Below are 19,520 nucleotides of genomic sequence, written 5' to 3' on the forward strand. Positions count from 1 at the left end.
ACTTACCAAAATTTACATGCACTTATAAAATTATATTATAACACATAAAATAATACTAAAATAATTTTCTCTGGCCTCGAAATAGTGGTCCCGAAATCACTGTTCCAATCGGGCTGTTGCAAATAAACCACAGGACTCATGTCGACACTTGTTTCTTTTGGCCAAAGCTCTCTGCATGCATGTAAACATGTGAAACCCCTCCAATTGCCTCTTTTCCACAACCTTACGTCAATATTTTTTAATTAGGATTTATTCTTTGTTTTATTAGGGCTTGAGGCTTGAGATTATGTTTTTGTCATTAAAATAATTTAAAATTTTAATAAAAATATAAATTACAGTTCAATTATTATATGCATCAACCACTTTGAATCTTATTTTTCCTCAATCGTCCTGTCATTATCGATCTTTGATAAATAAGTCCAAGTCATTATGTACGCTTAGTTATTTAGTATATTGTTCAAGTCGAAAGAAAATTAGATTGGTTAGAATAGTTGAAAATTGAAAAAATATAGTTAATTGGTAAAAAAAAATTGAATAAAATGGGTAAAAGTCTGTTTTAGATTTTCTTTCCAGCAATGAGATTTACTCTTTTTTTTTTTGGTTTAATACTTAATATTATATTTTTTTATTAAACTGACTTTAAATTTTAAACAAGGAAAAGAAAAAGGTGTTGGTGAAAACTCAAATCTATATTTAAAAAGTGATTATAAATTTTATAGTGATATATAGTTGCGTTAAATTTAATAATGTATATACATAGCATTGTATTGAATTATATATGTTTACACTGCAACTTGCAAGATTATGTGTTCAATTTCTTACTCTTTATATACTTGTTTACATATATCTATCTTTAACTTATACATAATCTATTTTATAAGTACGGGCTAGAAGCACCCAGAAATAAAAAGCACTACTCAATATCGATTTGAATTAGCCCATCCTCAATGGTAGGTAGAATTTGTATACAAAATTTAGAGTATATTTGTACTGTAGGGAGTAATTGAATAAAAATTTAATTATTAGAGTAATAATTATACTTTTTTTAGTTATAAAGAATTATAATTCTTTAGATGTGTTTTAATGACAAAGTGTAATTATATTGTAATTTCTTATGTCATGTTTGGTAGTACACATTATAATTACATTGTTGATTCGGGGAAGACTAAAAATTTCACTTGAGGCTCGACCCATTTAAAAAACGGGTCTTATTTTCTTTTTCAAGTTCACTTTTTAGACTTATATATTTTTATTCAAATTTTCTCATTTTTAGAGTAAGTCTTTGAACTTGAGTGAATAACTTAAACTATGAATATGTTTAGATTTAGGTACAACTATGAGGTTTGTAGTTAATATTTTAATTCAATTAAAAATTTATAAAAATATTATTCTGTAATTAAATTAAATTATTTGAGAATATTTTAATTTTTTTATTTAAAAAACTGATGTTCATTAAGTGCTTTATACCTGAAACAAAATTTGAAGTTTACTTGTCATGGATGAGGCCAATTCACGGACGAAAGATTTACGCGTTGGGAGGGCGGTCCCTGGAAGGGTGTTCCGTGCTAGACTAAATGAAAAATTTTCCTGAAAGGGAGTTCCGTCCTTTCTCAAAGAAAATACAAATACAGAAATGGTTGAAGCTATCACATGATATATTTATTTGCATGAAACTTGATGATGCCGAGAACTTTCTTGAAACCTAAAACTAGTTAAAGTTCACCAACACCATTGACCAAAATAGTTAAAGTTCACCTCTATCCTACATATTAAAACCTCCCCCGTTTCATCCAAAGCTTGCTAACTTCAATGGCCATTTCTCTATCCAAAACCTTTCTTTCCATTGCTCATCAGGTTTTTCCGTCTGAAAAATGCCGTCCGGTGTCGTTTTCAGGCCGGGAACCTCAGCTTCAACGTACTACAAGTATGGGATTTGCCACAAGGTCGCTTAGGATGCCTAGGGTTTCGTCTAAAACAAGCGGCTCCTTGTTCTCTTCCATCGACGAACTCGACAAGGAAACACGAGAAGAAAGACGAGTGGCGGATGTATGGAGAGAAATCCATGGCGTGGATGACTGGGTTGGGATGTTAGATCCAATGGACCCTCTTCTACGGTCGGAGCTGATTCGATATGGCGAGATGGCACAAGCCTGTTACGATGCTTTCGATTTCGACCCATTTTCCAAATACTGTGGAAGTTGCAGGTTCACGCCCCGTCAGTTCTTTGACTCCCTAGCCATGGCGGACCATGGTTACGTGGTCTCCAGGTACATCTTCGCAACATCCAACATTAACCTTCCCAATTTTTTCAAGAAATCTCGGTGGCCCAAAGTGTGGAGCAAGAGTGCGAATTGGATAGGCTACGTCGCTGTTTCCAACGACGAAATATCCAAACGCTTAGGCCGTCGCGACATCGTCGTCGCTTGGAGGGGAACCGTGACCCGCCTGGAGTGGATTGCGGATTTAATGGATTTCCTCAAACCCATTTCTTCGAACAAAATCCCATGCCCCGATTCAACAGTAAAAGTAGAATCAGGCTTCCTCGATCTCTACATCGACAAAGATGTGAATTGCCGCTTCTGCAAGTTCTCAGCGAGGGAACAAATTTTAACCGAAGTGAAAAGGTTACTCGAAATCTACCAGCTTGAAGAGCTAAGCTTAACAATAACTGGTCACAGTTTAGGCAGTGCCTTGGCAATTCTCAGCGCATATGATATCGTGGAAACGGGTCTAAATGTGCTGCAAGATAGCAGAGCTGTCCCAGTGAGCGTGTTTTCCTTTTCGGGTCCTAGGGTAGGTAACGTGAGGTTCAAGGAACGGATGGAAGTGCTGGGAGTTAAAGTGTTGAGGGTGGTGAATGTGCATGACATAGTCCCTAAATCCCCAGGATTGTTCTTCAACGAAAACGTGCCACTATTGTTGATGAAGATGGCTGAGAGGTTGCCCTGGAGTTACTCTCATGTCGGAGTTGAACTGTCTTTGGATCATAAAAACTCGCCATTTCTAAAAGAGACGGGCGACCTTAGTTGCGCACATAATTTGGAAGCTCTTTTGCATTTACTTGACGGGTTAGTTTCTTATGCTTAAACCATAGTTGAATATGAACGTGTTACTTAGTGGTCCTGCACTGCAGGTTTTACGCTTTTAGGTTTTCTTTTAACCTCGTCGTCACCTAACAAGTTATTGGTCATTTTCCAGGATTTGAAAACAAAACAACAAACACATCTAGAAATTGAGTGCACCCCTCGTTTTCACAGTAACTATAATTGAAATGAATTCCGTTTTAAGTTTTTATGACCTGCAGGAGCCGTTTTCCCCTAAACTATGATTGAATTGAGTTGCCATTTCTATCAGGGACAGCTCATAATGAATAATTGTGCTGCAAGCATCGCATGCTCAGTATTCTAAGCACTAGACTATTATCTTATAATCCCAACCTTAAATTGACTGGGACCAATTTTGCAATCAATAATCACACAAATATCTATCAGTGGTGGTAGTATTATTATATAAGCTTGGACGATAGTCTACAGAACCAACCCTTTTTTTTTTTTTTTTTATACTTCAAGAATTCAGATGCCTTTTTAGTTCTTAAGCCATCTCTTTGACCCAATATAATTAATTTGTTTCAGATTTGACTAATATATCTGACCTGAAAGATAAATTACCAATGTGAATGATTTTAACAGGTTTTCTTCACTCGTAATAAAATATAAGCAGAAAGGACTAAAATTAATTAAGACCATTATTTTTTATTAAATATTAGCTGCTTCAATTTAATGCTTAATTGGTTTGCAGGTACCATGGAAAAGGCCATAGATTTGTGCTGGCAAGTGGAAGGGACCCTGCTTTGGTGAACAAGGCAACTGACTTTTTGAAAGATCATTATTTGGTTCCACCATATTGGAGGCAATATGAGAACAAGGGGATGGTAAGGAACGAGGATGGCCGTTGGATGCAGCCTGAACGGCCGAAACTCGACGACCACCCTGAACATACACACCGATATCTCAAGCAATTAGGCTTGGCATCTCATCATTAGAAAAATAAAATCTTCTTCTAATTAAAAAGAACAATAAAAGGGCAACATTTTGCCGATAGAATTGGTAGGTTTGCTATTTGGCTCACCACTTTTGTACCGACATAATTTATGTAGGAACAAACAGAGATCTGGTTTTGGAAATTGGACAGTGTTGTTGTCTTTTGTGTTCACACCCATACACAGGTCAGGAATAGGAAACAAATAGAAAATTAGTGAGCAATGCTATTAAATCATCTGTTTAATCATGTCCCTGTAAATAGAATAAGTGTGGGAGTTAATTAACTCCGGAGCATTCATTCTTATTGGAAACTAAAGATTTTGTCAGTTAAGCAACAAATTAACACTGTTTATTTTAACATCAATGATCCAAAAACATTTTAGACCAAATATAGGCAACGGCTATAGTTTACATGTGATCTAACAGCATTTTTTACAGTAAAATGTGAACTGATCGAAGAAGATGCAAATAATTTTACTTTCTTACTACCATGATGTGTAAGAAGTTGGAATTATGATGTATGGCATGGCATGCATGTTTTGACTCGGATGCAAAGGGGAAACTTCGTGTCAGAACCATTTTTTCCACCAACCAGCTTGTTTGCATCGTAATAGAGGTTACAATCAGCATCAACCTGTCATTGCCAAAAAATATCTTTTGTATTAGTACCAAGATCAGAGATCAAATGCTGTTTACCGTACTTTTAAAATCTAGCAAAAAGCATGGGTCAAACTCAAACAAGGGAGAGGGCTTAAATGCCAATGCCATCTTTCATGAAACAAAACAGAATCTCTCTTTCATTCTTGTATATTAGTATTGTTCTCCATCCAACCTATGTACAAATGTAAATAATTGAGGGTTGTTCAACATGGTTCTCAATTTGCATATAAAGAATCTAAATAATATCAAAGAAAACCAAAGAGTACTACTATGTCACACAACAAATTCACAGCAAAATCACTGCTATCAAAAGTCACATTTTGAAGCTTGCAGTTCATCAGTTTCACCCAAAGGACATCTTTGATCCATGTGATAATATCATTCATCATGAGCTAAAATCAAAGATCCATGGACTATATACACAAAATAGACAACCACCAGTAGCCCAATCAGCCAAATTGCTCAAGATGATTTAACAACATGAAGGGTTGACTTAAGAGGTAAAAACCCAGAGAGGGAATAGGGCAAGAACTGTGCTTAAAGCAATAACAGGACAGTAACTTGATTTTACGTTTGCCAACTAATTTAAATGGTCAAGCCTCTTTTGCATACGCAGAAAATATTTAGCATCACAATCAAACATTGTCTCTAAGAAGCTTATAAAACAATTTCTCCTATGAATCCCCAAGAAAGAGTCAACATATCCAGCAAAGACCTCAGTAATCATCTACGGTTGTTAATATTCTTAGTCCTTTTCATATTTGCCTCAAGTTAGAGAGGAATAATTAGAATTCAAAGCAATCAATCATTTTGCACAATTCATAATTACAGCAGATCAATTGTTTGCACCTTAAAAGGAACTCCAACAAAACGCAACCTATTCAATTACTCTAGCTAAACCCCTGCTGCAGTTTTTGCCTCATGACCCATGTTTCCCTGTGTGACATTAAAAGGAGTAATGACAATTAGGAATAACATTACTCATAGCATTAATGAAAATAGATTATTAGAAAGCAATCAAAATGCAATTGCAAAAATATAAACTCAAAAGCAAAATAGGGAAGACAGCAGCGTGGAAATCAATCAATTATCAGGATATTTTTAACTTGGTCAGTATCTGCAAGGAAATTAGGCAACCATCGTTGGAAAATAATCTCTTGTAAAGGCATTGCCAAGTACCCAGTAATCATTATTAACTCCAGTGATTTTCAGTTATAAGATTAGAGAAAATTAAACATATTAGACTGCAAGTATCAATGCATAACACTGAAAAACTATGATAAACCTGAGACTCAGAGCTCTGTCGTATTTTCCTAGTAGGAGACCGCATTGTGACAAACTCCTCAGCTGATGTTGGATGAATACCCACAGTAGCATCAAAGTCTGCTTTAGTCAAGCCAGCTTTGACAGCAACTGCAAATCCCTGGAAAACAACCGCACACATCAGAAAAAGAAACCACAAGCCTGGAGATGGAAAGCACCAACTTAGGTAAAGGCTTGAACCTGCGCAATTTCAGCTGAATCTTCTCCACACATGTGCAAACCAATAACTTTGTTTGTCTTTGCACAGACTATAAGTTTCATGAATACCCGATCAGGAAGCCCCGAAAGAGTGGCCTTCAACGGCCTGAAGTTTGCTGTGTAGACATCGATATCACCATATTCTTTTATAGCCTGTAAAATTCTAAAATATTTGAGCAAATATCACTTTCGGCTGTTGCATATAAGCCAAACAGTTTCCTAACCTGTTCTTCAGTAAGACCAACTTGTCCAATAGGTGGCTGGGAAAAGACGGCCGAGGGTACAGCCCTATACCAAAATGCATGGGAAGAAAAGTCAAAAAGCAATTGAATACAAAATGAAATCCACTTTGTACCCAAAATCACCAAAACAACAAATCAATGACGAAGAAGACACTGTATAACTTGTCCGCAGGATGGTCAGTAAGTCAAAATGCATTATTTTATTTGAATATGACTCACCATATTACTTGCAACTATACATCCATGGATCAAATATTAATCACTAATAAGTGTCACTCGACAACAAGCAAATGTGGAATATGGGCTTCCTTCACTATATCTTTACTTGGGCATTTCCGAGGCACCAATAAATGAATACCACATGGCACGGAGTTAAGGTTATACTATTTTTTATTTCCATTCTTATTTCTCGTGACATTTTTGGAAGATTTCTCAAACCCAATATTCAATCCTTTAAAGCATTCCCAGTCTAACCCCCCCCCCCCCCCAATCATCAACAAGTAACCAAATAAACCAGCAGTACAAAAGAGGATAGAACATGTGGAGTGGGGAGACAGAGTTATCATATAATTGGGTGGAATTTAAAAGCTTTGGAAAAGAAACATCAAAAAAATAGAAAAAGAAGCCTAGAATGTGTGCATGAACAACAAGTGAGATAAGGAAGACAGAGTCCTGGAAGAAGTTCGTTGAAAATAAAATAATGAAAAGTAAAATAATAAAACTTGAGACATATTTTAAACCATAATATGGCACATAGCATCCATCCAAGAGTACAGTGGAAATAGCTAGATGGTAATTTGGAACTAGAAATTGTTTTCCAGCAGGAATGTGGATAAACTGCCTCAACCAATATGTACTGGAGGCAAAAAAAAGAGCCATAAGCCCTTTCCAATTTCACCTAATCCTTTAAACTTGTTCAATCAATGAAGCTCTAGTAAGTAGATTACCTATAATCAGGTTTCGTTGGTTCATTCTGAAACAGTGTTTTTGCTAATGCTGCTCCTTCCATCAAAGCAACAGGTGTCAAATTTATTCTATCTGTGACATCCCCTACAGCCCAAATGGAAGGTACTGTAGTACGCGAGTATTCATCAACCTAAAGAAACAATAAGGCATGACCATATACAAATTAAACGAGATAGTATCAGAAAAGAAAATAGAGAAATGAAGCACAATAAACTCCGAGGTGAGAAGTGCATTACCTCTATTGCTCCGTTCTTGTTAATTTTCACTCCTACAGACTCCAATCCTAAGTTCTGCAATGTAGTATGAGTTAATGTTAAAGCAATACAAATGTCACCTACCATATTTTAATTTACATAAAAAAACTGAAGTTGCAACTACAAAGGAGAGAATCAAACATCCTCTACATAAAAAAGCGTCCTAGTTCCTTAAGTCACAATGAGAAGGGAATCACAAAAAGCAGGAGGTTTGATTACATTTGAAGATGGCAGTTACAATACAGAACTTTCAAAGTTTCTCCTTTCTCTTTTTCTTTTTTATATCCTGTTTCTGTGGTGGAATATTAGTAAATTCAATCATGTTTGGTTTGGTAGCCTTTTGATGGCATTTTGTTACCAAAAAGCTATTTACTAAAGAGAATTGAGTCACAATTTATTCCAAACCTTTGTATTAGGCCTTCGACCAGTTGCAAACATTATATGTGAAAAGCCTTCAATTGTTCCTTTGTTGGTCTTCAGGGACAGTGAACCATCAGCTGACTTAACAATTGCCTGAGGTGACTCCTCTGTATGAAATTGAATTCCCCGTAGAGCCATTTGTTCTCCAACAAAATCCCTGATCTATAAAGCAGAGCACATTCTTTTACCAACAATAACATAATTTCTGAAACAAGTATCATGCAAATTACTATAACAAGACAATAAAAAGTAAAGCAGTCATCAGCTGCAGAATTCTTCACCTCTTCATCAAACCCTCGTAAAACTCTCTTCTGACGTATAAATACATGAACCTCACTTGTCAGTCCATTGAAAATGCCAGCAAATTCCAAAGCTATATATCCCCCACCAACTATAGCAACTTTCTCTGGTTTTGAGGGCAAATCAAGGGCCGCATCAGAATCTATCGCATACTCCCTTCCTGGAATATCAGGAATAAATGGACGTCCACCAACTGAAATCAGTATATTACTTGCAGTGTAAAGCTTTCCATCTACATCAACAGTGTGTGGATCCACAATCTGCATGATATTTCATCAAATTGGATTCACAATCAACAACCATTAAAAACAAAAACGCGTTTAAACATATCATAAAGAGACTATGTGGAGAGAGGATCGATCATCTACCTTTCCACGGCCTTCGATTAATGTGACACCTGCTTTGTTGAGAATGTTCTTGTAAATACCCGTAAGACGCTGTAACTCGGCATTTTTATTAGCCATCAGGGTGCTCCAATCATGCTTTGGTTCCGTGTCATATTTCCATCCAAAACCATTACTCTCATCAAATTCATGAGAATATTTTGATGCGTAAACCATTAGTTTCTTTGGTACACATCCTCTAAGAACGCATCTGCAATCATACTCGCATTGTTTTTGTTACAACTTGAAGTAAACACAGACAAAAAACAGTACTTGCTATACTGGTGAAAATCAATTTATGTAGGCTTTGTTGAATTCACTTTAGCCTTTGGGTTCGCAAAAGCTTTGGTCAAGCAAGTTAACCATAACTTAGAATTTCAAGTAAAAAACCAAGGAAAAGAAAAAGCCTCAGAACCCAAAAGACAAAATTGAAGAAACGCAATCCCGGTTTATACAATTCAGTGTGCAATAAACTACAAAAATTCTAACTTGAAAAAAAAACATCTTTACACACAAATTGATAAATTACAGATATACATATTTCAATAAAAAATATATATTTATATCTGGAGACTTACGTCCCGCCAACGCCGCCGGTGGTCTCAGAAGAAATAGTCGAAAACGGAAGCTCACAAACAGCAACAGAAGCACCAAAATTGGCAGCGAAACGGGAAGCACGAACACCACCACTACCGGCGCCTATAGTAAAGAGGTCGAAATCATAGTGGCGAATCGGCTCAGCGCCATTCTCGGATTCGGCACGAACGGCAAAGAGGCGGCGGGGGTGGAACCGAGGGGGGTGGTAGTGATGGTGGTGGAGGTGGAAGCGAGAGAGGAAGGGAGAAAGGTGGAAAGAAAAAGAAGAAAGGGTCTTGGGGATAGGGAGGGAAAGAGGAAAATTTCTGCAAAGGGTTTGGAAAGTTGGGGAAGAGAGTTTAGGAGCAGTAAAAGACGTGGTAGCCATATGTTTTATGTTTCCTTTGGTGAAAGGTGTGTAGGGGTTTGAGAGTAAATATTGGTATGGCGGATATGATGGTGGGTGGGCGGGTGAGGTCAGTGCCTATCAAATATCTACTGGTGGAGATGGTCTCTTTGCATTTGCATGTGTGGCGTGCGGCCTTTGATTTTTTCATTCTTTATATTCCCTCACTATTACTAATAATATTATTTTCTTAATTTGTGGGCTCTTTTTTTCTATAACAAATAATTAATAAACAAACACCAAAGCTTTCTCATATTTCCAGCAATTGGCAGGCATTGCCACCACCTCTGCTGCCGTTATTGCAACCTCTCTCATATTTCTAGCTCCACAGTTCATTTTACATTTTATCAATATGGTCTAATTTCAGTTTTACTCCTCAAATTTTAAATTTATTTATTTTATATAATATAATACTCATCCTTTATAGTTTTATTTACATATTTCATGTTCACATACATGTGTTTAAATACACATCTTTTTTAGAACATATGGTCAAATTTTAATTTTAATTCAAATTTGAAATGTTTTTACATAATTTGTTACTAATGACATTTTTAGTCTAAATGCTTTATTATGATCAAAATGTTGATGTATAGATGGCCAGATACATAATCTTTTTACTTTTTTGAAATTATACAACAATGATCAATTTTAATTTTAGTCCTTATACTATGCTCAAATTTGAAATTTAATCTCTATACTTTAAATGTTGACATAATTTAGTATTTCAACTTGTTTAATGGCATTAGTTGGTCTAAATTAATTGAAATATTGATTAAAGTTATCCAAGTCAAATACAAATGTCAATTTTTGGTTACATAACTACCCATTGAGTAACATTTTTTAGTTTGGATGTCACACTAACAAAGTTAATGGAAAAATTTAATAATATTAATAACTAGATTTAAAATTTTAAATCCAGAATAAATTTCTAAAAATAAAAATATTAGAGATTAAATAGTAAAATGAGATGATACTTTGTGGTGCGATTTTAGGAAACTATAAACATATCCAACCTATATAAAAAGCTTCACTTGTTGGATTCGATGAATTAATAGCTGCTCTCGGTCATATCAACAATAATGTTGATTTTCAGCAACCTCCGATACTTTTAATCAAAATGAACCAATTTGTACATGCATGGGATGGGAACTCAACCTTTTACGTGAAAAAAATCAAAGTGAGTATATTGTGAACCAATTGCTGATTTTAAGACATAAATTAAAGATTAATATTCGGTGGGGAAGGAAAATGAAAAACCAAAATGTGGTGCAACAGTGGAACTAAAATAGTGGTTTTTAGTATTTACACGTCTAAAATTGAGGCACCATTCGAAGAGACGGAGATTCCATTCCATTCTATTAATTTATAGGAAGAGAATCCAAATCTTCTTTCCAAAAAGCAAAAGCACCAATTGATGAAACATGCCATTGATTGAGCCTCTTATTCTCTCCTATATTGACCAAATGAAATAAAAAGAATGTATATAATACACAGTGGCAATGCAAGTCAGAAATTAGGAAAGCCAAACTCTTTTGATTTTTCTACCTATTCCCTTTGAACATGATATTTTCAAATTGCAATGAACAACATACACCAAAATGATAAAGTAAAAAATAATAATAATAATAAAGGGTTGGCTTAAAGCGACAATCCAGAATCATCATCCTCGTCAAGGGAGGAAGTGTAAACAAAATAAAGTGCCCAAATCAAGCCGAATACACCAAACAGTATCCACCCAAGAAGGTTGTTGCTCAAACCAAAGGGAAGCCCGGTCCCTTCTGTGGACATTCTCTCGTCCACCAGACCCATGGCTGAGGGGCTTGACACCGTTGCTGCACAGGCTGCTGCTGCTGCCAATAGTGATGCTCTCATGCCCATGGTTAACCCATTCTCCTCTCCTGAACCCTTCTTCTCCATGGAGCACTTCACTTTCCCCTTCTTTGCAATTGCAGGAAACCCTGTAAACAAAAATTTGCAGCTAAGATGAAAAACTGAAAATGCAAATAATCTTTTAATTTTATATATACTTACCAATGGCGACTGGGGATGCAACCGTTGCTGATGGCTTGAGTGCAGGGGTGATTGATGATGTGAAGGTGGTAGTAGATATGGTTGCCATTTTCCTTTCAATTGGGAGAAAGAGAGAACAAATAAGATCTTAATACTCTGGGGCAGTTGGATTTCCAATGGCTATCACTTTTATTTCATTAACAACGTAAAAAGTTTTTAAGAGATTTAGAGATATCCCCCTATCCACATAAACCCAACCATTTTCATCCACGTGTCAACCATACGCCCGCATACAGAGTCAATGTTCCCCTTCTTTTTATTTACCAAGATATTTTTGACCTGTTATTTTCGTGTTGCTAACTAAAAATTATTCACTTGGTTTTCTAAAGAGTATCATTATCTGAAAAGAAAATGAAAAAACAATTATAGACATGAGAGAAACAACATTAAAAAAAAAAAAAAAGAGACATAATCTTTTGATCTGTTGATAAAATAATGAATTCGTATAAAAGATACATCCTCGGAAATAAGAACAAATGCCGCAACCCACAGAAATCCCGTAGCTGAAATTGAAAATTCTAGCAACAATGACATCCCATAATAAAAGTTCATATATGCTCCTCTAACATTCCAAGAATCTAAGAAATTCAACCTAGTGGAAATGTGATATCAGTAATGTACAAATGAATACATGCAATGCAGCAACCATCTCTGCAGAAACTTGTTTCCTTTTAGTTACATTGCCCATAAATAGACTTTATCCCTTAAAAGAGAGATTATAGCCGGGACCTAAAGGGAAATCTCGATTTGGAAAATCACACGTAAGTGTTAAAGAATCAGATCAATAGGGGCAGTTTCCGAGAGATGCAACTGGTAATGGTATGAATCAAAGAATTCCACTTATATAATGTCAACTTCAATTACTCGTGGATATTGCACTGTTGTAAGTAAGGGTGGTCATACAGCAAATGTTTGCTCCAATAGCACTTATATTTAGCGATTCCTGTTTCCAACCAGGGTTTCATGACTCCATCATAGTGTATAACTGCTGCGTCCTCAATATCACCCCGTGGAACATCTGAGTTATAACCTAGCCCAAGGGTATGCCATCTCTTTTCTAAAGCCACAGTCTGGTTGTAGAAGGTAATCCAACCTATGGGCAAGCTTCCTCCCTTCCACAATGACCTCTTAAGTCCCTGTCAAAAACACGAGATGAACAGCATGCAATAGTTCATAAACCTCAGTCTAGAACACAAGATGGTAAGCTTTTTGAATCAGAATTTTGATAGATTCCTCGGACCAGAACAAAACAGCATTTGAAAGAAAATGCGATGATGTCAATTAATTAATTTATATGGACATCTCTGGAAGCAAACAATTGGTATAAAACTCATGATTTAAAGGGTACAAGTTTCACATTCATAAAAAATTATTTCCAGAGCTTTGAATTGACAAAAAAGAACAGGAAGAAATTAATGTACCATAGATCATTTTAGGAGGAGATATATAGTCTGCAAAACACTTCAAATAGAAATCACTACCTAGTATGAATATACCTAAACGCTGCTATGGCTTTTTAGGGTTGGAAAAGTCTAATATACCGGTACAGATGTTGGTTTGCATATATCATTCACAGGTCACACTAACACCGAGCTAGTGCTTTAGACAGAGAAACCCCCCTCCCCCCCCCCCCCCAAAGGTGCGGGGAATAAAGGACAAAGGGCAGGAAAATCTATATTGAAATTTAGACGGATTGACTTTAGGGAAAATTTAAAGCACTTCCGCTTGACAAAGATAACCTAAAGCACCTGATAGCATTAACCAGCTTTTCAAGGAATTGATGTGCAGGCTTCAAAGATCAATAGAATCAAAACAAATTCACAAGCTTAGAATATTGGCAAAAAGCAAAAAGCAAAAAGCAAATACAAAGAAATTATAATCCCATACCAGTTGCAAGTAATTTCGATAGAGCATGGTTAAGTTTTTCCTTCTCCATTCATGTAGATCAAACAAATTCATACCAAATGCCCATGTGCAAACATTTGCATTAAACCTCCTTGCCAAAAATGGGTCTGAAAAGTTCATAAACATACGCATTGAACGAAATGAGGCTTCACTTTCCAGACAGGTCTCCACTGCACCATTTACTTTCCCTTTCATGTCAATGCTCCAAATTTCAGTTAAATCTCTTTGTACTACCACATCATGATCAAAAAGCACAATCTTATTCAGTGCTGGAAAGATGTCAGGCAGATAGAACCGAAGATGGTTAAGGGCAGAAGAATATCTTGGATCATAGGACTTCTGTTCATTCAATGTCGAATTATACTTAGTGGATAACCAATCAAAATTTTCTATGCTCTGAACATGAATTGTAGCTTTGCCAGGAGGATTTAATAAAAACCACATTGAAATTGCTGGGAGATTGAGAGAATCGGTCACCACATGAAAAACAATTTTCTCAGGCTCCTGCATAACCAATATTAATTATCAGGGATATTATATCCACTAACAGGTAAAATCGTAGGTTCAATCCTGAACTGACTGCATGTAACTCATCAAAATAAATAAAGAAAAATAGCAGGAGTATTATCTTATTGAAGAGGAGTTTATCTGATGGCAGTATAGGGATAAGCTTATGGTAAAGAAGCAAAGGTAAATGAACACCATGGCAACTTTGGAAAGCTTAAGCCACAAAAATTCGAGCCATTGTTATCATTATGAATAACAAATGCATCAATTATTGTCCAGGAATGTAAAACCATAGAGAACCCATACAAGAACTAATACACAATTTTGTTATGTGATTCTTTGTAATGACAAACACTTTCAATAAGCAAAAGAATGTTTAACATCATAACATAAGCAGAGATTGAAATTTAATAACAAAGAATGTAAAATGGATGAAAGTGATATGGACACTTTAATTGCAATAGGAGTTTTTAATTTTATTTATTTATTATATATCAGGTTTTACTAAGAGTTTTAGTTTTACTTATCTATTATATTAGGTTTTTATTTCCTTCATAAACTCTAAGTTAGGAATTCTATTTTATGTCAATTAGGACTCTTTCCTTTGTCATTAACAGTCTATAAAAGGCTGTCAATATGAAATAAAGAGGAAAAGTAATTATTCTATCAAAAGAAACGTTATTTTGAGAGGGGGTTCAGTCAAGGACGAATCTGCCTTTTGAGTAACCATAGATCGAAGCAAGAATTCTTTCTCGTCTAGACCTGTGACTAGATCCTACGCCAAGGTGCATAACAGAAAGCAGTTTACCTTAGCAGAGGAAATTGTGGAGTTAACAACGACAGAAGCAGCCAGAACATTGTCTGACAATACTGCATAGTGATAAAGGTCAGGATCATTCAGATTTTGTTGGTTAGGGAACTGCCTTTCCTCAGGTCGAAGCAAAAAATATTCAGCTGTTAACCGCATAGAGAGGCAGTGAAAGCCTTTAGGGGTAGTCCTTCCAGCAAGTTGGAGGAGATGTGACTCTTGATTCCTCATTAGCTGAACCTGTTCTTCAGCATTATAAGCCATGGCACGAAGTTTTGTAGCCATCGCAGAGCAGTCAGGGAATACACGACTTGCTTTGGCCAAAGAAAGCTCCATAGATCTCATTTTCTGTGAAGCACTGAAAATTTAACTGCCCTTCAATTATATTTCGTGGAAGCAATTCAACCCAAATCTAACTTATTTACTTAAGAGTAGTCAAGAATTCAAGTTCATTATTGAATAAAAAATACTTTGGTAAAATTATTATCAAAAGCAGAAATATATATATGTAGTGTCCGGTTCTTTACCTCATGGGCAAATCTGAATCCCTGCTGACTTCACCAACAACTCGTTCCAACTCTCTGATTCGTGCTCGTAACTCTTTCATCAAGCGAGAGTTACTACCTGGTGGTTCAAAACTTAGGTACGCTTTTGCTGTAATGAGCTGATCTCTCATTTGCTTTACCTTCTCGTCCACAACCTTGAATGGTGGAGACTGCAAATGCTGATCATCTCTACCTATTTCTTGATTGAATTGCTCCTGCAGCAAATAAGTTAGTGGCAACCATATGTTACAAAAATAACAAACTAACTTGACTCGCTATTGCTCTGACCATTCTGGAAAACAACGATTCCATACCCCATCACTGTAACCATCAATAGTCTAAACTTACATTCAAATATGTAGCATCTCAAAATATTTCAGATTCATACACACCTTTTCTCTAGAGTTCATCTGTATGATAGTCTGCTGAATTTGATGCTTGTCTTTTCCATTCCCATTGGTTTCTAAAATTAGAAAGTGTAGCAACTCAGAGTCGCAATCAACTCAATAAACTAAAATTCAATGACAAAAGACACTACATGCTCCCACGTAATACTAACCGTTTGCTTCTAATAATTTAGAATCATCTTGTGCATTCCTGAATTGATCTGAATCACGATCTTCATAAGAACTGCGTCTAACTACAGAACTAATATCTTTGTCGTTGAAAACAACTAGTTTTGGACCTTTTAGTCCTTCAGCAGCTTCCTATTAACAAACAAACAAACATCCGATAAACTGTCAAAAACACTTGAAGATAAAATGGTCAAAGAAAAATAAAATAAATCCATAAACCTTAAAGCTACCTGTTCAATGGAATTAAGTCTTAAAACATCTCGCATATAATTCTGCATCAAATAAAGCAGAAGCCCATTAGAAATTTATCCCCCAAAAATAAAATACAACAGATCCAAGGAAGAGAGATCTATACAACACTAGGCAAGTCCTCCGCAAATTCCTTCCCGCCTGCCGTTACAGTATCACAAATGCAAACAAAACAAGATCAATCAACATCTGATTTTTTTAAAGAAAAAGAAATCAAATCACGAAAGGCCAAAACTAAAAAATATAAAAGTTGTCCTTTTTTTTTTAATGAAGTACATTCGATTCGGCAATTCAACATAGCTTGATATTTATACAAATCTTTCTGTAACCTAAAATACAAAAAAAAAAAAAAATTGCTAAGTAATGCTCATTTGGCTTTCTTGTCTGATCAACTACTCCATTGACGGTAAAATAATTCGAATTTTCACTACAAACAGTTGAGCATGATAATCTAGAGAGTTGGAAAAAAAATTACCAAAGGAAGTGAGGGTTTTAAGTCTCTGAGAGACCAACACGATTGGAGCGAATACAGAGAAAGATAGCAAAGAGAGGATGAGAATCCTCTGCCATCGGTGACACTTCTTCATCAACCGACAAAAAAAAAAGGACGAAACTCGCAAAAGAAAAAGAAAGTGGTATTTGCTTGTCCACTCTTAATCGTTCTCGAGAAAAACACAATACATAGATTCAAATCGGCAAGGATTCGGTGCTTCGTAGCAAGAAACAGGAATTAAAGAAGAAATAAAAATTAGGATTTTTGGTTCATTTTTTGGGTGGTTTGCGGCTGTTTCAGAGGGAGGAGTGTATGTAGCTTTGGAGCTTAGTTCACGTTTTCGGGACTGAGACTGTGATTGATTGAAGGAATAGGGTGTTGGCCGTTGATTTTGGTGGAAAGTAAGTATGTATTCCAATCCTATGCGTAGGATGATGTTTTATTTGTTAGGTCCAGCTATCCCTCGCGATTTTGTGGACTCATGTCTGCGGGAAAGTCTGTAAGTTTCTTACTCCATTACTAGACCACTAGGAATTTACAGTTACTAATAATAAATAAAAAGTAAAAGTATAAAGATATGTTGTTCTATAATTGTATTTATGTTTAAACACAATTGAGATGCAGTTAGAACACAGCTGATAGATTCATGGCTAAATTTCCTCTATATGGGTAAGATGTTGGATAAGACTTTTTTAGTCCTTATCCGCAAGAGAAAAAAGTTCTGAAGAGGCGAGTAATTATCGTCCACCAGCGAACGCTGTGTATAAATTTATTGCCCAGATATTGGCCAACGACTTGATTAATTTTAGTAGAATTCTTTTTTTAAAACTAATTTTAGTAGAATTTAACTACTTTATTTGAGTATTATATAAAGATTTAATTTTTTGTTATTTATTCTTTATCTTAAACTAAGTTGATTATTATATCCAATTAATTAAATTACTAAAAGATAAATAATAAATAAAAGGGTTAAATTATTGTGAAATACTAAAATGAAACAATTAAAATAAAGGGAAACAAAGCAATCATAATATCAACTTAGGATCATAGTTGGTCAGCAAATTAAAAGGAAGACAATGGGTAAAGGCAATTTAGAGGCTCTACATCCGATATGAACAAAGCCTATAATAAATTGAGTTGAATTTCTTGCGTGCAATTTTATAACTGTGTAGCATGGAGGTTGCCTACGTTGACTTAATAATAAAGGTAAATAGAAAGGAAAAGTACATAAACTTAAATTGAATCAAAAAAGCATCTCGATTTCACATTTACCTTGGACTAATGACAACTAGTTCTTCAAAGTTAATAGAAAATCTTTCCAATTCTTGACCAATTATGCTTCTTCTCTTAGCTTTACATCAATTTCAACAAATTTGAGTTTATGTTGAGTAGAATTTGTCATCCAAAATTCAAAAGGAAGTTCAAGGGTATCTTATAAGTTAAGACTACAATAGATAAAGGCAAATTGGGCATAGAGCTAAGGCATTGGAATTGATGCTTAGTCTTGATCTTGCTAAATGCATTTGAACTTATGATTTCAAGCTTATTTAAGCTTTATATGTCAGACTTGGAATGATTAAGTTTGAATATGTGCTTGTGTCATGAGTGTAAAAGTATTATAAATTTAATTTGGCATGATGTTGTGCATAGATAAATTGGTTTAGGTTGATGTTGATTGAATTTGAAAGGTTGATATGGATGTAAAAACATGTTCGGTATGAAGCATTAAATAAGTATTAACGTGATTTTTGCCAAAACAAGGGCATTGTCGCAACATAGATCGACAGTGAGTGGCTTCGCAATGTAGAGATTTTTGAAGTCACGACGTAACTCACTGATTGGTAATGTCACGACGCCATCTCGTAAATTTGAAAACTTTTCAATTATGCCCTTAACCAACCTTACCTTAAGTTAGTAAAAGAGCTTTGGTAAGCTCATATAAGACCCGGAAATGATTTTGTCATATTGAAATGTGTTTTATACAAGAAAGCATGTTGCAATGATTGAAGTGTATTAGAATTTATTGTAGTTGCTCTGGCAACGAATGTAACATCCTATAGCTCAGGTTCGATGATCGGGTCAGGTAAATGGTGTTACACAAACTCTTATTCAAGGGTGTCAATTAGAATCCTGTAGCAATGATTATAGCAACTTCAAAGCTAATAAGTAATACCAAAATGACACACTTGATATGGGAGTAACCCAGGCTACGAGAATATAATGAAGTGCTTGTACCACCAAGAGAAATTGCAACTAACTCATATAATATTTTTCTTGGTTGGAGCATGAGAAACACATTCACCTCTTGAGTCCTCCTGGTCAAAATATCGTAGTTTAAATCATGGTGCATCATCAAAGGGAATTTCCACCATGATAACGGAATGGCTCATAAATTGTTACTAACTCGCTTCACTCTAGAGATGGCTACCCATATTTGAGTCTCATTGTGTGTCAATTGGGCAAAAGACAAATTAATAGGAAAAATAATCAAAGAGAATCAGATTCCTATTAACTAAAAGCTTAAATCAAGCACATACACACTTTAAAGGAGATGATGCAAAACTTGTTTTGGTCTAATGAGAATCGTGAAGCACTTT

At 35.4% G+C, this 19,520-nt stretch overlaps 4 protein-coding genes across 5 annotated transcripts; 1 reads left to right on the top strand and 3 right to left on the bottom strand.

Annotated features, from left to right (window-relative positions):
• The first annotated feature begins 1,504 nt into the window (after positions 1–1,504).
• LOC108473552 (phospholipase A1-Igamma1, chloroplastic-like) lies at positions 1,505–4,183 on the top strand. Its single transcript, XM_017775197.2, has 2 exons — positions 1,505–3,068; positions 3,799–4,183. The coding sequence occupies exons 1-2, from the start codon at positions 1,810–1,812 to the stop codon at positions 4,040–4,042; spliced, it is 1,503 nt and encodes a 500-aa protein (XP_017630686.1). The 5' UTR covers positions 1,505–1,809; the 3' UTR covers positions 4,043–4,183.
• A 155-nt stretch (positions 4,184–4,338) lies between these two features.
• LOC108473553 (glutathione reductase, chloroplastic) lies at positions 4,339–10,064 on the bottom strand. Its single transcript, XM_017775198.2, has 11 exons — positions 9,365–10,064; positions 8,772–8,997; positions 8,385–8,663; positions 8,089–8,265; positions 7,666–7,719; positions 7,411–7,559; positions 6,446–6,509; positions 6,204–6,374; positions 5,986–6,123; positions 5,550–5,636; positions 4,339–4,674 (listed from the first exon to the last, which is right to left on the bottom strand). Exons 1-10 carry the CDS (start codon positions 9,748–9,750, stop codon positions 5,595–5,597), a joined length of 1,686 nt encoding a protein of 561 aa, XP_017630687.2. The 5' UTR covers positions 9,751–10,064; the 3' UTR covers positions 4,339–4,674; positions 5,550–5,594.
• A 1,220-nt stretch (positions 10,065–11,284) lies between these two features.
• LOC108473843 (photosystem II reaction center W protein, chloroplastic-like) lies at positions 11,285–11,995 on the bottom strand. The gene is made up of 2 exons (XM_017775630.2): positions 11,803–11,995; positions 11,285–11,729 (listed from the first exon to the last, which is right to left on the bottom strand). The coding sequence occupies exons 1-2, from the start codon at positions 11,888–11,890 to the stop codon at positions 11,410–11,412; spliced, it is 408 nt and encodes a 135-aa protein (XP_017631119.1). The 5' UTR covers positions 11,891–11,995; the 3' UTR covers positions 11,285–11,409.
• A 260-nt stretch (positions 11,996–12,255) lies between these two features.
• On the bottom strand, positions 12,256–17,687 carry LOC108473842 (probable galacturonosyltransferase 6). 2 transcript variants are annotated; one of them, XM_017775629.2, is made up of 10 exons: positions 16,906–17,025; positions 16,707–16,759; positions 16,537–16,571; positions 16,412–16,453; positions 16,166–16,313; positions 15,999–16,069; positions 15,589–15,821; positions 15,062–15,419; positions 13,729–14,250; positions 12,256–12,977 (listed from the first exon to the last, which is right to left on the bottom strand). In XM_017775629.2, the coding sequence occupies exons 2-10, from the start codon at positions 16,726–16,728 to the stop codon at positions 12,702–12,704; spliced, it is 1,707 nt and encodes a 568-aa protein (XP_017631118.1). In that variant the 5' UTR covers positions 16,729–16,759; positions 16,906–17,025; the 3' UTR covers positions 12,256–12,701. The 2 variants fall into 2 exon arrangements, with proteins under 2 accessions (XP_017631118.1, XP_017631117.1); XM_017775628.2 differs by lacking the exon at positions 16,707–16,759 and having other exon boundaries at positions 16,906–17,687.
• Between the last annotated feature and the right edge of the window lie 1,833 nt (positions 17,688–19,520).

This window comes from Gossypium arboreum, chromosome 11 (assembly GCF_025698485.1).
Source record: "Gossypium arboreum isolate Shixiya-1 chromosome 11, ASM2569848v2, whole genome shotgun sequence".
Classification (NCBI taxonomy): Eukaryota; Viridiplantae; Streptophyta; class Magnoliopsida; order Malvales; family Malvaceae; genus Gossypium; species Gossypium arboreum.

Bases quoted from the DNA above. Each gene is read 5' to 3' on its own strand.
- LOC108473552 (XM_017775197.2), top strand. From the start codon at position 1,810: ATGGCCATTTCTCTATCCAAAACCTTTCTTTCCATTGCTCATCAGGTT. The intron at 3,069-3,798 runs GTTAGTTTCTTA...ATTGGTTTGCAG, and splicing joins CTTTTGCATTTACTTGACGG to GTACCATGGAAAAGGCCATA.
- LOC108473842 (XM_017775628.2), bottom strand. From the start codon at position 17,017: ATGAAGAAGTGTCACCGATGGCAGAGGATTCTCATCCTCTCTTTGCTA. The intron at 16,070-16,165 runs GTTAGTATTACG...TTCTAATTTTAG, and splicing joins TAAATTATTAGAAGCAAACG to AAACCAATGGGAATGGAAAA. The intron at 14,251-15,061 runs GTAAACTGCTTT...TTGGTTATGCAG, and splicing joins CCACAATTTCCTCTGCTAAG to GAGCCTGAGAAAATTGTTTT.
- LOC108473843 (XM_017775630.2), bottom strand. From the start codon at position 11,890: ATGGCAACCATATCTACTACCACCTTCACATCATCAATCACCCCTGCA. The intron at 11,730-11,802 runs GTAAGTATATAT...TTTTGTTTACAG, and splicing joins TGCATCCCCAGTCGCCATTG to GGTTTCCTGCAATTGCAAAG.
- LOC108473553 (XM_017775198.2), bottom strand. From the start codon at position 9,750: ATGGCTACCACGTCTTTTACTGCTCCTAAACTCTCTTCCCCAACTTTC. The intron at 7,720-8,088 runs GTTTGGAATAAA...ACTACATTGCAG, and splicing joins GTCGAAGGCCTAATACAAAG to AACTTAGGATTGGAGTCTGT. The intron at 6,124-6,203 runs GTTCAAGCCTTT...GTTGTTTTCCAG, and splicing joins ATTCAGCTGAAATTGCGCAG to GGATTTGCAGTTGCTGTCAA.